The sequence below is a fragment of the Xiphias gladius genome, chromosome 14 (genome assembly GCF_016859285.1).
Source record: "Xiphias gladius isolate SHS-SW01 ecotype Sanya breed wild chromosome 14, ASM1685928v1, whole genome shotgun sequence".
In the NCBI taxonomy this organism is placed as follows: domain Eukaryota; kingdom Metazoa; phylum Chordata; class Actinopteri; order Istiophoriformes; family Xiphiidae; genus Xiphias; species Xiphias gladius.
This window is the reverse complement of record NC_053413.1, coordinates 11621446-11636321: the sequence shown is the minus strand read 5'-3', so window position 1 is coordinate 11636321 and position 14876 is coordinate 11621446. Positions and strand designations below refer to the sequence as shown.

The following is a 14876-nucleotide window of genomic DNA, read 5'->3' as shown; positions in this document are numbered from 1 at the left end:
TTAAGAAAAATATGAATCTTCAAAGGATCTACCCACTATAGCTGTCAAATAAATGTAAATATGAAAAAAACATACTAAACAAAAACAAATAGCAGGGAAAGAGACATTTCCTTTTTTTGTTTTCAAAGCCATGCAAATGCAAAAGAATAACACTCAAATGAAATATAAAATCACACATTTGTTACCATTTGTCAATCAATTTTTATTCTTTCTATTGTTTTTATTCCATACAGACATTTATTGTGTATCACTTTTTTATGATCACTCATACACACATGCAGTAAATGCATTGCTTACATGTCTTGTAAAAAATGTTATGATCTACGTGATTGGAAATTTTTTTTTTTTCTTATGTGGATTTGCTCACAGTCCTGTCTTGGTGTGACCTTGTGATTTAATTTTGTAGTCTTGCCCTACATAGAAGGCTATAATTTCTTAAGCACTTTGTTTTTACTGTGGTTCTGGAGCTGGATTGGCATAGCGAAAGGGGTCATAAAGGTCACGTTTGAAATCATAGGGATCAAAGTAAGGGTTGGGGGGTTTCTGGGTGGTTGGTGCTGCAGGGGCACTGTCCTCTGCTTTTGCTACTTCCTCTTTCACCACTTTCTCCTCAGCAGGTTCCTCTGGTGTGGATGTTTCCTGGATAGGGCGGGGAGGGTGGTCGATGAGGCAGTCAGGATCCCAGTATGGGTCACAGTCATACTCCATACCTTTGACAGTGATAGCAGGAGGTGGTGGTGGGACAGACTTTTTGGGAGCAGGAGGTGGTGGGGGTGGTTCGGGAGGAGCAGTAGCCTTTATCTCCTCCTCTGTTTTTGGCCTGCAGGCGGGGTTGAGTCGTGGGTCACACAGCAATGGAACAGCCCCTGTTGGCAGGTAGACGATCTGAGGTTTGCACAGTGGGTCTTTGGGGTTACAGAGATAGATCCTCTGAGCGTTCTCCAGAGGGTCTGGTGTAGGAGCAGGGGTGGTGGGAGGTGGAGGAGGCTGGGTGGTTGTAGTGGGTGCTGAGGTGCTAGTCAATACACCCAGGACATTTTGGTAACTGGAGGCATCTGGGCCGTAGGTCAACTCCAAGTGACGCATCTGCTGATACAGCATCCTGATCCTGTCAATCTCATAGAGCTGATGGAGAAACACAAGGACAAATCAGAGAGGACAGAACAGTTTTGGCTGAATAGAACCAAACATGTAGGATTAAATATTTCCACTCATTCTCAACTTACTCCCTCAATGTGCCCAATGCTGTTGTAGAAGCGGTAGTAGGACTGAAAATCAGGAGTTCCTCGGTACCACTTTGGGTCAATGTTCCTCTTTGGTCGAGAATTAGTCAAGAAATCGTGTGCTTGAGCTGAGTCAATGCTAACTGGATTCCCTATGGATGAACATAGATACCATTCAGATATCATTTAAATTCCACTTTGAGAAGTACCCTGTTTTTACTCATTGAGAAATTTGGTAAAAAGGGTGATTAAATTTTTCAAATTAGCTGGCAGCTATTATGTAGAACTATAAATACAGGTATAATATCTATTAAAAAGTACAATGATATATACGGAAGTTGCAAAATTACATATTGGAACTCTACTTTTGGCACGTGACTTTGAAATAACTATATTTTTCTGTCAGTTTAGAGTTAGTTAGTGTCGGCCTGTGAATGTCGTAAAACCAGAATGAAAAAAACGGCTGCACTTGAAATGACTATTTTTATGACTTGAAATACATTTTCTTTAGTAAAGGCACTAGTCAGCCTTTAAATGATAATTTAAATATAGATTTAATATGTAATGCCACTCAAAAAACTTACAATATCCCAATATAAATTTGTTTTTGCCGTCTCACTCTGCTCATATAATGTACTTTTAATCTAATCAGATTACAATCTGCAATAAAGTGTAAATTTAAATACCTCCAGGAATCTTTACTTTCACAAGAGATGTTGCTTCTAGCAAACCTGGAGAGAAGCAGAGAATATCTTAGAAACTCAGCAAATAACATAAAACTTTGCTATGCAAAGCATTACAGTACTTGGCTGCTAAAATAATCATCCAAGTGGCCGCTCTAATAGCTCTACCAGTGAATTAATGCTGGATTCAAGGTAATGAATGGAAAGTCTTCGCACTCTGACTCTTAAATAAAGTTCAAATAACAACATAAATAATTTCATGCATTTTACTTGGACAAACCTGGCATTAACAGCAGGCAGCATAGCGCCCTCAAAAGGGACACGTGCAAAATCATCCTTGGTGTCTGCAATTGCAATAGTAAAGAAAACCCCCAGTTATTTACCATTTTGTCTTACATGACTGCTGTTTACAAAATGATACCAAATAAGTATACACAGTACATGTTGAAAGCAAAAAGGAACAAAAAACACACAGGGACAATCAAAAGTGTCACATCCCATGACATTAACCACCAGGTGAAGATACTCTGCCTTCAAAACAAAAACTACATGGATTTAAAAAAATTAAAAAAAATCACCTGCCAGTAAGATTCTTATAAAATCCCATCAGGGACCTGCAGTGTATCTGTGCTACTTGATGATGAACATTTTTTTTATTTCCTACAAAGTACCATTATACTACTGTACCTTGCATGTTTATTAAATTATAGTTGCTGTCTGATATTTATTTACCACTCCTAATCATTTTGCTTTGGCATTTGCAGATCATATTTCAAACAGTTTAAACAGAGAATGTGTCACAAAATTCTTTTTCTTGGGCATTTTCTGCAACGTGGCAGACAAACTGATAAAAATTCAATATTTGATAAGCTAGGCATTTAAACTGGACATGGCTACTGCAGTAAAAAAGAAAACGGAAGCAGCTCACCTGCTGTTGCATCTCCCAAGTACTGGTCTAATCTGCTGCACAACATAACTGTTGATAAATACTGCTGTTAATCCTCGAGCCTTTCCATTGGCCACTGCGCTGCAAGTACGCCTAACTCCACCCCTCGTGCATTCTCTGTTGATACGTGGAAGAGCTCATTAGCACACCGAGCATGAACCAGCAGTAAAATGTACACTTCAAACAAAATGTGACTTCTAGTAAAGCCACAAGAAACAGCCCTGTAACAGCAGGGCACCCACTGGGTGCACACACGGTCCAGTTCCTTAGAGTTACCATGGGGTTCCTAGTTCTGGATGAAGGCATCAGTGGAGGTAGAATTCATGCATTCAGAAACAGTAAGTTTCCAAAATCTACAGCTGCAAAACACTGATTTTTCAGTTTGTTTTATTGACCAAATATGCAAAATAAGGTGACATGCACCATGCTACTGTAGAGTAATTCTTGACAAAACATGCCTGGCAGCTAAAAATTAACCCTCTGTCCCAAAACAGCTGGATGTGTCCTTTTAACTTTGGTCCTGGCCAGTCAAAAGATAGAGGGGGAGCCGAGTCAACTGCTGTTTAAGTCCCCCAAAAAATGCAGGAATTATGGGCTAACTTGTCCAAACACCAAGTCACTGTAACACAGCCCGGGAATTGTTGTTTTGAGACTTCAAGACATATTTCTGAATTTTGAGATAGCACAGGTACACATAAATGCCCATAATAAGTTATAAAGTTTCTATCTGGACAAAAGTTTAGACCGAATAAAAAAATTTGGGAGTTGTTTCCTTTTTCTCATTCTCCGTGTCTTCTTGACTTAGAGACAAAAACATTGGGAAACTGATAAATAAAAAAAGACAAAATCAAGCAATACTCAGGTGTGTGGAGGCTCTTTTTCTACTGCCTGCCACCAGCTCAACACACCAGTTTGCAGTTTTTCTACCACATATTTTTACCAGTGTGTACAGGATTAGTGAGGCTAGCAAATGATAAAAATGGCAAATGGTTGTGTCTGTGTGTTTGTTTTGGTTGCCACACTGACTGATAAATATTTCATTATGAAATAAGAACATGGAATGGATATATATATATATATATATATATATATATATATATATATATATATTTATTTTTTTTTTTTAGCCGACTGGTACCTGCTTCGTTACATTCTTGGGTCATCCTTTGACTTGCTTGTGACTTTCTTCATTTCCTTTTTGTTCAGTGACTGCTCGCCTGTCCAAGTGTTTGTCATTTCAACAGTGAAGCAAATTCTATCCTTCAAACCAGCAGGTAAGGCTTGCGATCAAAGCATAGGTGAAGGAGACAGGGAGTCTAAAGTAGAGTTCTGCCAGGTGGCTAATGGCGAACATCATACTGTAATTGCTCTGCGCACATGACAGAAATGGAAGGGTAAGGATACCTGTTACTCCTAAATCATATACATTTCTTTTACCTGTACATTGAGACAAACAGCCACAATATAAATCAAACTGTTCAACAAAAATATACAGAGTCCTCAGGAATCTGACATTACTTTTCATTATTTTTGCAGGCTTGTCAGAGTAACACTTTCCTATGTTGACAATATTTAATGATTTATACATCAATAAACTGAGCCATCAGTTTGGTACTTGGTACCAGTGGACAAAGTGAACCTGGACGAGCCTTGTGGCAGTTTGACAGTAAACTGAAGAGATAAAGTCTCTGAAAGGATGAAACATCACGCTGCAATGTCTTTAAAAATTTACAAAACAGTAAAGGTTACAAGGGGTTTACAATGTTAAATGAGATTCTGAATTATTTCTCCATTGTTTTGTGATGGAAAAAGTAAAATATGTTGCAAAGATCTTACATCCCTACTGTTGCTTACACTATATTAAAATACTAATTAAAGAGATTATTATTTGTGACACAAATCATTCTCCTTGGTGAAGTTAAACACATCTTAACGGCAGCAAAGCACCTTAGTCCTCTATAGTCTTACGTTCAAGTCAAGCCGCAGATGGAGACCATGGGGAAGTTGCATTACTGTGGTGTACAGCTTTGGTTGCACAACTTTACCACCACCTTCAGGGTATCAATTATCGTAACCTGTGCCCCTCTGATCTTCAAGTGAAATTACACCTTGTCATGGAGCTCTCTGCGGGAAACAAGAGGATCAGTTCCGGAAAAATGTTTTCAGCTCCATACCCTTCATTCCAGTGCTATGGTACCTCTGTGCTGTCTTTCCTCGGCAGCAATATACTCTCTTACCCTGCAAGCAATTTAGTTCTGACTCTGATCACTGTGCTAGAAATGTGGGCCAGATTACAACGATGCACATTAAAGGGCTGTGCTCAGCTTTCCTGTTGTAAAATCATTTAAAATTACAGGTATTTGGATGAAGCAGGCTTTTCTCCTGTTTGTTACAGAAGAGGATTTGCAAAAATTAAGATAAAAAGGTGTAAAAAGAACCCACATAGCAAATATGGTCTGGTCCATTGACATCCTACATAGTGCATTTTCATTCAGCCCACATACAGCAAAGAATGACGGTCCATGGGTGGTTAAGATCTGGTTGCCAGCGCAGGACCGTGTACAGTATGAGTCACGATAAAACCTTATCTCTGACTCTATTACTAAAGCTGGCCCTCAGTTGGTCCTGTGTAGCTCCAGACAAGGGTCACCACCGGTGCCAGATGTCAGCCTTAATTAAACCTCAGCTAAGCCACATGTCAAGCACACTCTTTATACTTGGCCCAGACTGAAGTTCCCTTAACAACGGTGGTTTTTACACAAATATCTACTCATATTTCAATATGTACACATATATAAATATTATTCTGACGATCAAATCCGTGTGGTGTTACATTATTTAAAATTGAGAACTTAAAATGAGTGTGTATGTAACAGTTACAGATGACCAGAATCAGGCTAGAATCGACAAAACTGCTATAAAATAAAGTAAAGTAAAATTACACTACAGAACATGTCATGTCACAGTAAGAAAGGTAGAGGTGTAAGCGATGAAATTATGCTGGATGAATTGCATTTTGCTGATTCGGTTTCAGGGTCCTGGTGTTGTGGGTGCTGGCTCACTGCTACGCTGTCACGACTTAAAAGTTCTTAATACTCCTTCCACTACTGGAAAAAGGCCTATGTGGAAATTGCTGCACAGTATTTGAATGTGTGAGGAATGCGCAAATATACAAAAGGGGTTCATGGCCTACATGTGAGAGGTGCATTCTTTTCCAACATAACCACCTCCCGTAACGTCTGCAGGAAGCAGCTCGTCAAATGAAGGACATCGTGTTTGAAGTGCCCCGGTGTCACATACACACTCTGTCCACTGGGTGGCAGCACAACACAACGGAAATGTCTGACTCGTTATGTCAGTTCCTTTAAGGACGTCGAAATTTTGTAGTTCCTGTGATGTTGACCTGTCAGCGTTGTAGTACAAGCTGTCACTGCTGATAATTTGTCTGTCCTTCTGGTAGTTGCAGTTTTCCGTCAGCAGTGCAGCGAGCACCAGGTCGTCGGGCGCACAGGACTGTTTGTACTCACTGTTGTTGCCGCTGTCAGCTAATTAGCGAGCGAACGTCCGAAGTTAGCTGACGATTCCACCAACTTGACAGCTAGCTCGCTAGCTAGCATTTGACGGTAGCTAGCGGCGTTAGCTAGCTTTCTCGCAGTTAGCTCGCCAGGTTGCTGACATTAGGGGGGAGGAAGCCGCCCACTCCTGCTAAGCAGCCATTCCGGACAAAAGAGTGAAAGGTAGGTGAGCACAAACTTAAAGTAGAGGTCTAACGTTACCTAACGTTACCCGGGATAGTTAGCATATTGATTTGAAGGATTTTGGCCAGAGGGAAAGCGTCCAGTAAGCTGAACAACCGGTGTCACCAGCACGACTTCTTTGTCAGCTGTTTCAGTCACTGGTTTTACTTCTGTCATTATTCCAAGCTGGATGCGTATTGTGCTGACTCCAGGTAACTTTTGGCATATCTCTGTCTGTTTATGTGCCGCTCTCTAAGTGACATGTGTAGTATAAGCAGGAAAGCAGACGTTGGGAACATTGTGTGAAATGCAGTTGAAGCCTGTGGTTCTCAAAGTTGGGTCCGGGGACCATCGGTAGGCCAGGCCAGGACAGGATCCCAGTGGAAGTGATTTCAGTTTTTTACTCTACTGTAAGCACAATAGCGGAAGAAAACACCGACGTTTTTGGGGAAACCAATGTCTATATTGTTATACCCCAAACTACAATATTCAACAAATACTGTAGAGGTTAATTTTTTTGCTCTGTTCAACGATAAGTTGATCGCTAGGAAATTAATCTGCAACTACTTTGATTATTCATTAAACGTTTGAGTTTTTTATCAAACAAATATCAAACGTTCTCTGGTTCCTTTGTCTTAAATATGAGGATTTGCTGCTTTTCTTTGTTTTATATAATTATAAATCAAATATCTTTGTGTTTCGGACTGTTGGTCCAACTGAAGAAGCAAACTGAAAATGTCACATTGGGGTCTGGGAAACTGTGATGGGCATTTTTCACTATTTTGGTTTTTATGGAGTAAATGATACATGATTAGTTGAGAAAATAATTGCCAGATTTATTAATGGTAACAATAATTAGTCGATTACAGTCATAAATACTGGTAGCTGCTGTTAATCTAAGTCTTATTCACCAAACAATCACCAAACTCCTCATATTGGGTTTTTTGAGAGGCATTGTCTCACTTAATGGTTTTACAGTGTCTGTCATGAAACTCTGTTGCAAAGCATTTGGTTAAACCAGACTTGTCACTGTCCTTTTGTTGCTTTCTTATTATAGCAGACGGTTTTAGTTATGATGACATGTGCTGTTCATGTAAATCTTCACTGTCAGTGTGTGTGGGAGCCCTTCAGGGCTTTTCACACACAGTGCCCAGCTGCTGCTAAGAGAAGGAGGCAGCGGGGTGAGTGTGCAAGTGTCCAGTGTTGTATCTGGTAGCTTCCATCACCAGGAACGCGAACTGCCATGTCTGTCACTCATTATACACAGTGTCCTAACTGACACAGCAGCAAAAGTCCAGCTAAGGATTATTATGATTTAATTGCAAGTTAATGAAGTGAGAAGGATAGAAAATAATAGATGGAAGATAGTTCGAAATAATGAGCCCTCCCTTTAATGACCTGCGGCTTCAATTTTGGTGGCATGATGGAATGTGTGGAATTGGGCAGAGCCTTAACCCATAACACAGGATCCCTCTGTATTGGGATATCAGCACTAGTTTCCATTGTGTTGCAGTATTCTGACAGGCAGGCTGGGAGTAACATCATCCTTCTGGATGGGATCTTTAAAGGTGTTTTAAAGAATGCAATGTGATGTTAAAATGAAAAGACTGTTTTAGATCCCAGTCCTGTTCTACCAGGATACACAGGACAGTTTAAGTCATGTGTCTCTGCCAAGACACTGATCACTGAGCTCAGACTCTTCTGGGTTAATATGGTTCTGTACAGTCAATTAATTGACAGAAGATCAATATGGAACTATTTTGATCGTTGATTTATCATTTAAGTATTGAAGCAAAAAAAGAAAAAAAAATCATAACATTTGATTTGATCCAGCTTCTCCAATGTGAGAATTGGCTACTTTTATTGTAAATTGTATATCTTTGGGTTTGGTTGTACAAAACAAGATATCTGAAGACATCACCTGGGGCTCTAGGATACTGCAAGGGTATTTTTTCCCTCTTTTCTGAGGTTTTATAGACCAAATGATTCATTGATTCATTGAAAAAACAATCAGAAGATTAATTAGTAATGAAAATTGTAAGTTAGTTGTAGCCTTACTTTATGACATCCAGTACAGATATCCAGGATGTTGAGCTTGTTGAAATCCTAGACATACAATATTTCATCTTTGCAACAAAAGTGTTTGCAAATTTTAAAGTTTTGTTTTTGATGTACTTGGTAATGAAGTTTTGTATTGCTTTCCCTCTAAGTTCCCTCCAAATATACCAGTGTGTGCAGTCACTGGAAAGTCATCCAGCTGGAGATTATGTGCAAAACAAAATCACCTGAAGTCAGTCAGCATCTAATATGAAACTGCGCCCACTTGTGGTGACTGCTGACTCTGGCATCCTGAGATTCATCCCTACTTCACTAAATGGGATGATAACATGATCTCAGTCACCCCTGATCTTTGGAAATAACAGCAGACCAGGAACCTGAAGTGAAAGCCGGATAGGGTTAATTTTGTAAAAGTTAAGGAACACAATGTTTTATATTGAAACAGGTGGTGTTTACTCAATTTTCCATTGACCTTTACTGTATGAATGTGCCAGTGAAAGCTGTTCTTTTTTTTTTTTTCTATCCAAGGCATCCTGGGGGTTCATTGAGCCAAGGCACATACTGTGTTCTTCCCTCTGTTACTGGGTCAAAGTTGAGTCAAGATATGTAACTGCCATAACCTCACAGCTGTCTAGATTCACAGTCTGTCTGTACTGTGAGCTATGTAATGCTTACTTGAATTATGTAACATAGAGGTCATGTCCAGAGCATTGGTACATTTTACAGAGTAAAACTGAGCCTCTGCATCAGTGTGTCCCTTTTTAGTCGTACCAGAAGACAGCAAAGCAGTGTATTGTGTATTCAAAATATTCAGTGTCTTAATTTTGTTTGTCTTGGCCTTTGACCCAGATGGAGGCCCAAAGCTCCAGCGGGCTGCTGCTGACCAGGAAGAGAAGAAGAGAAGGCTCCAATGGGGAGACCGATGAGGGCGAGAGGCTTGTGAAAATCGCCAGGTGTACTGTGGTGAGCCAGCTGTCATTGAGCAGCATATTTGTCCAGCAGTTCCTATAGTTTCTGTATGTGTGCGCATGTGCCACTGGCTGTTCACACATGCATGTACAGCATGTGGATGCATGCCTGCGATTCACTCATAATTTTACAGTAAATGTATTAAGAAGGATGAAAAATTCAAACCTAAAGTCCCATAGCATGAACGATTTAAATTTAAAAAAAAAAAAAAGTATCTTCTCTACAGAGGTGTGAAATTTTTTTTTATTTGTTGTGTGCATCATTTATCAGACGTTATGTTGGTTTAATTTCTTTGTTATATTCTGTGGAAACTGCAAACCATCGCATAAACAGCTAAGCAACACGCCTGATTTCCACATCAGCTTGTTTTGTAAGAGTCAAGGAGAGAATGTTACAAATATAGAGGGATATAGGTCTACTTTCTCCAACTATGGAAGGGAGATTTATTCAGTACGCTGTAAAGCGATGACTTTTTTGTGACATAATAGAAAACTTCATTGATCACTGATATCCTTTAATTCTGTTGGTTTGGGTCTTTTAGGGACTGAAGCACCCTGCACCTTTTGCAGATGAGTTGGAGCCAGCTGATGGTAAACCCTATGAGAGAGTCAACATGGAGGCGGCCAAGAGGGGAACACCACGTGAGTCAGATTCTCTCAATCTTTAAGCTGATATGCCTCTCTGAGACAGTTTGTCAGTCCGTCTCATGCCTCTTGGTTTTATGAGATTTTCTTGTCCCCCTTTCTCCTCGCATTTCTTATACACATTATCCTTTCTTTTTTCCCCTCAGTCTTAAGTACAGTCATACATATGGACAAACAACCACAATCTTAGAATCACTATGACTCCTTCATCTCCGCATGTCTCATCTCGTCTCTCTCCGTTCCAGCTGACAGACCGGTGCGGGTGTATGCAGATGGCATCTTTGACGTTTTCCACTCAGGTCACGCCAGAGCTCTCATGCAGGCTAAATGCCTCTTCCCAAATACACACCTCATTGTTGGAGGTAAGTATTGAGTTTGTGTGTGTGTGTGTGTTTTTATCACATTTCTTTCACAGCAGCAGACTTCTATCAGCTGCTTCTTTCATAAACTCTACAAACTGGATGACAGTTGAGATAGATAGAGTACAAAGCTGATGAATTCAGACATCTGGTCAAAGTTAGATTACTGATACTGAATAGTGCAAGATAAGGAAAGTTAGCTGTGGAACATTGCTGGATGTTCTTATGTCTGTTTTATATATCTTATGAGTGTCCACCACCACCACATGCTTGCTTCATACGTGCTTCTGCTGATAGGTGTTTTAAATAAAAAAGAGAAGGATAAACAGTGCTTTGTTTTCACAGCAACATAGTAAAAATAGTAAGATGAAGTAACAGTAACAGACCTGAGTGTTCTTCACTGTCTACTGCTTTTCTTTCCCTCCATCAGTTAAAGACGTTTCGGTATAAACCAGCTTCAAAACCTCCAAGCTCATGCTTTATTTCTTCTTTTTGTTCTATGGTTTAGGCTCGTTCAATGATAGTTTTCTGTAAATATTTCTAACCATTCATAGTGTGCAGTGATGACCTGACCCACAAGTACAAGGGCTTCACAGTGATGAACGAGGATGAGCGCTATGATGCTGTCAGACATTGTCGCTATGTGGATGAAGTGGTGCGAAATGCTCCCTGGACGTTAACGCCAGAGTTCCTCGCAAGACATCGCGTGAGTGGATAAAAACAGACTTAAAGACAGAAACCATAATTAGAAACACTTTAGAATCTTGAAGTGAGAAACCAACAACAAATAGTTTGTAAAATAATCTAAAAGTATGCCAGCTGCTGATTTTCTGTAACACTCTCCCTGCTGTTTTTTGTGCAATTTGTAGATCTGAATGTAATGTGTTGTTGTATGTTGTAATGACCTCTTCCAGATTGACTTTGTGGCCCATGACGACATCCCATACTCCTCAGCCGGCAGTGATGATGTGTACAAGCACATTAAAGAAGCCGGTGAGTGCCGAAGCAACCAAAAGTGGTAGTGTGGTACGCAAATAATTACACGACACGGTTCAGTGTTTACTCCTGCTTCCCATGCACATATGGCACTGCGTAGCATGCTGGAATTATAAACGTAAATGTATTTCCTTGTAATACAGATAAGTTTTCAAATTGAGCTGCAAAGAAATTTAGACATTGGATTATATGAACTATTACAAAGGTCATAGTTTTCAATTTATACACCAAAAAGACTTGTGGATACCAGTAGTTGAGTCAAAAATAGTATCAGGAGTATACTGTGACACTGAACTGAGTTGCATTTGTTACCAGGAAATAGATTCTGGATAACATGTTCCCCCTGTGTCCTTGAAGGGGAACTCATCAATTGCCTCAAGTGATGTCACTTGAGGCAGGTCTTAAGACTTAAGTTTGAAAATGAAAAGAATCTGAGGGTGTGGAGTTAGAAAGAAGTGAGGTCATCAGACCTCTTCAGCCCACTCCCTAACTCTGCTCAAGGCTGGTGGCTCGAGTCCACGTTAGCGGCTACTAGCATAACACACCGGAATTTCTGACCAGACTTGTCTGTTGCTGAGTTGCATTGTGGGTAATGTACATGTACAAGTTTTGACAAGGAAGAAGAATGTGTGGAATGAAAACAATTATATCTCTGGTTATGCTGCATCCATTTTGATCATTTTGTTTAACCGTTTATCGTGAGTCTGACTGTTGTAGGAGTGAAATGTATTCTCTTAACGAATGAGATAAGAAAAACACATCTGCTAAACCAGGAGCTACCTGGGTAAAATCAACCATCATAATTTATGCCATTTTAGCAATTTTCCCTTGACTAAAGTTCAGTAACTGGGTACAAAGGCTAATCCCAAATCATCTCTGGCTAATAGAGAAAATTTTCATCAGACTATACAATGCTAGCTCAATAATGACATCGAGGCTCTCGGTTCAGGAGCATCATACACTAAATTAATTACACCTGTGGGTGCCATGTCACACTCTGTACACATGTGTATTCTGGTCACCCAAACACTGAACCTCTTTGTTCCGACTGGGAAGAGAAAAGACAGAGGTCACCTTCACCGCCATGAGGATGAAGGGCTCCAGGTTCACTTTGAGTCATAAAACCCTGATTACATACATAAACATTCCGCAGTGCTGTCAGGTGGAATAGCAAAGTTGATCCCTGTCATAAAGTCTCTATGATGAAGACAAAATTATTTTGCACTCTGTCCTTGGCATTACTGTATGTGTACATCTGCACTTAGTGACCACTGTCTTCTTTGTCCTCCTGACCCCTGCTATGTTTCTAAGGTATGTTCGCTCCCACCCAGCGGACAGAGGGCATCTCCACCTCTGACATCATCACACGCATTGTCCGTGACTATGATGTGTACGTCAGACGCAACCTACAGCGAGGATACACAGCCAAGGAACTCAACGTCAGCTTCATCAATGTATGAAACTCTCAGCTTTGGTTTTGTTACAAAAAAAGACATGTTGTTGGCTCCGTGTGTGTGAGAGTGTGTGAGAGTGTGTGAGAGTGTGTGAGAGTGTGTGAGAGTGTGTGAGAGTGTGTGAGAGTGTGTGAGAGTGTGTGAGAGTGTGTGAGGTGATTCATGGTCTTTGCTGTCCCCACTCTTACCAGGAGAAGAAGTACCACTTGCAGGAGCGCGTGGACAAGGTGAAGAGGAAGGTGCGTGACGTGGAGGAGAAGAGCAAGGAGTTTGTCCAGAAGGTGGAGGAGAAGAGCATTGACCTCATCCAGAAATGGGAGGAGAAATCCAGGGAGTTCATCGGCAACTTCCTGCAGATGTTTGGCCCTGAGGGAGCTCTGGTGAGGATGTTGGTTTTGTTTGGTCTTTAATCACTGTTTAATCAGGCAGCATGACTAAGAACACATCCCTATTAACACTGTTGATTGCTTGGAGCACATGTTGCAGTTGGAAGGAAGGCTTTATAGTCTATGAGACAGCACGTTCATTGCACACTAATACAAAATATCTTGTGATTCAACTATTATGATTTACAGGTCAAAACAAACCAAATAGCTGCTTATAGCCACGGCACATGATATGACAGATATTCGCACCTAATTTGCCCGTCTCCCCTCCACAGAAGCACATGCTGAAGGAAGGCAAAGGCCGCATGCTGCAGGCCATCAGCCCCAGGCAGAGCCCCGACAGCAGCCCCACCCGTGAGGAGCGCTCCCCCTCTCCCACCTTCCGTCTCCCCTTCTTCACCAAGACCTCCCCTCCGCCCTCGCCGCCACCCCACCACAGCGGGGCCCGCGGATACCTCATCAGCGAGGACGACGATGAAGACGACGAAAACTAGAGCGTGTTTTGAATTCTCCACTTTGTTTGTCCACAGTCAGTGCTACCAGTTAACCAAGCTGTCAAGTAGCGTGGTTTTCATGGAGCTCCTGCTTCTTTTTTTTTTTTTTTTTTTTTTTTGGTTTTATTTTGATGTTTAGCACTTCCGTGTCACGTTAACTGTAACAACCAGTTTCTCCACAGCTCTTGTTTTTAACAACTAATTTTGTCCTTTTGTGTCTTTTGTAACGGTCAGTAAAAGTTACCACTAGTCACTTGAGTTCTTTGAAAATTAGTCTCATTTATCTCAGTCACTTTTGATGTTGATTTTATTAGTCACTCACTGTCACTTAGGAATATTTGCAGGTGTTACACTCAGTGTACTCTTCCATCTATGACGTCATTCTTAAGGTGTGCATTGTAGTACAGTAGGCGCTTGTGTTTTTGTTTTTGGTCAAGACTTTAGAGGGGGGGCTCGTAGGGTTTTTGGTCACTTGTTGGAACAGCACACGTTGTTTAGTTGTACCAGAGGTGACCTCATGGAGACACTGCTGAATATATCTGGGGGAAGTTTTTCAGAGCAGGTCAGAAAACTGAAGGTTTAAATGATCTGCTCATGTGGTGGGGCAGTTTATATCCTGCTCGTACGAACATCAAATCCACCTGGCTTTTTTTTTTTTTTTTTTTTTTTAAATTAACAGGGAACCTCCATATGAAATCAAATCAGAGCTTAATCTGAGTGTAATGGTGTTAAATTACCACTAAACAGCAGCTTTTTTTCCTCAAGTGTGTCTGCCTGCTTTGGGGCTGTGTGTATCTGTGCGTATATGCATGTGATGTTTTGCGTGCAAGCTCTTAAAGTATGTTGGCATGTTTGAAATGTCTTCTGTCAACACTCTCCATCTATTGACAGATCTGGGTTCAGCTTGACTTAACTGCATATAGTAAT

The 14876-nt window shown here is 40.7% G+C and overlaps 2 protein-coding genes across 4 annotated transcripts; one reads left to right on the top strand and one right to left on the bottom strand.

Annotated features, from left to right (window-relative positions):
• Positions 1-315: 315 nt before the first annotated feature.
• On the bottom strand, positions 316-6134 carry and3 (actinodin3). Of its 3 annotated transcripts, none has more exons than XM_040142661.1 (6): positions 6046-6134; positions 2835-2969; positions 2187-2250; positions 1910-1954; positions 1227-1375; positions 316-1125 (listed from the first exon to the last, which is right to left on the bottom strand). In XM_040142661.1, the coding sequence occupies exons 2-6, from the start codon at positions 2844-2846 to the stop codon at positions 451-453; spliced, it is 945 nt and encodes a 314-aa protein (XP_039998595.1). In that variant the 5' UTR covers positions 2847-2969; positions 6046-6134; the 3' UTR covers positions 316-450. The 3 variants fall into 3 exon arrangements, with proteins under 3 accessions (XP_039998595.1, XP_039998596.1, XP_039998597.1); XM_040142662.1 differs by lacking the exon at positions 6046-6134 and adding an exon at positions 5295-5311; XM_040142663.1 differs by lacking the exon at positions 6046-6134 and adding an exon at positions 3991-4041.
• A 3-nt stretch (positions 6135-6137) lies between these two features.
• Positions 6138-14606, top strand: pcyt1aa (phosphate cytidylyltransferase 1, choline, alpha a). Its single transcript, XM_040142660.1, has 9 exons — positions 6138-6589; positions 9497-9610; positions 10158-10257; positions 10506-10622; positions 11174-11325; positions 11534-11612; positions 12927-13069; positions 13261-13449; positions 13731-14606. Exons 2-9 carry the CDS (start codon positions 9497-9499, stop codon positions 13947-13949), a joined length of 1113 nt encoding a protein of 370 aa, XP_039998594.1. The 5' UTR covers positions 6138-6589; the 3' UTR covers positions 13950-14606.
• The last annotated feature ends 270 nt before the right edge of the window (positions 14607-14876 follow it).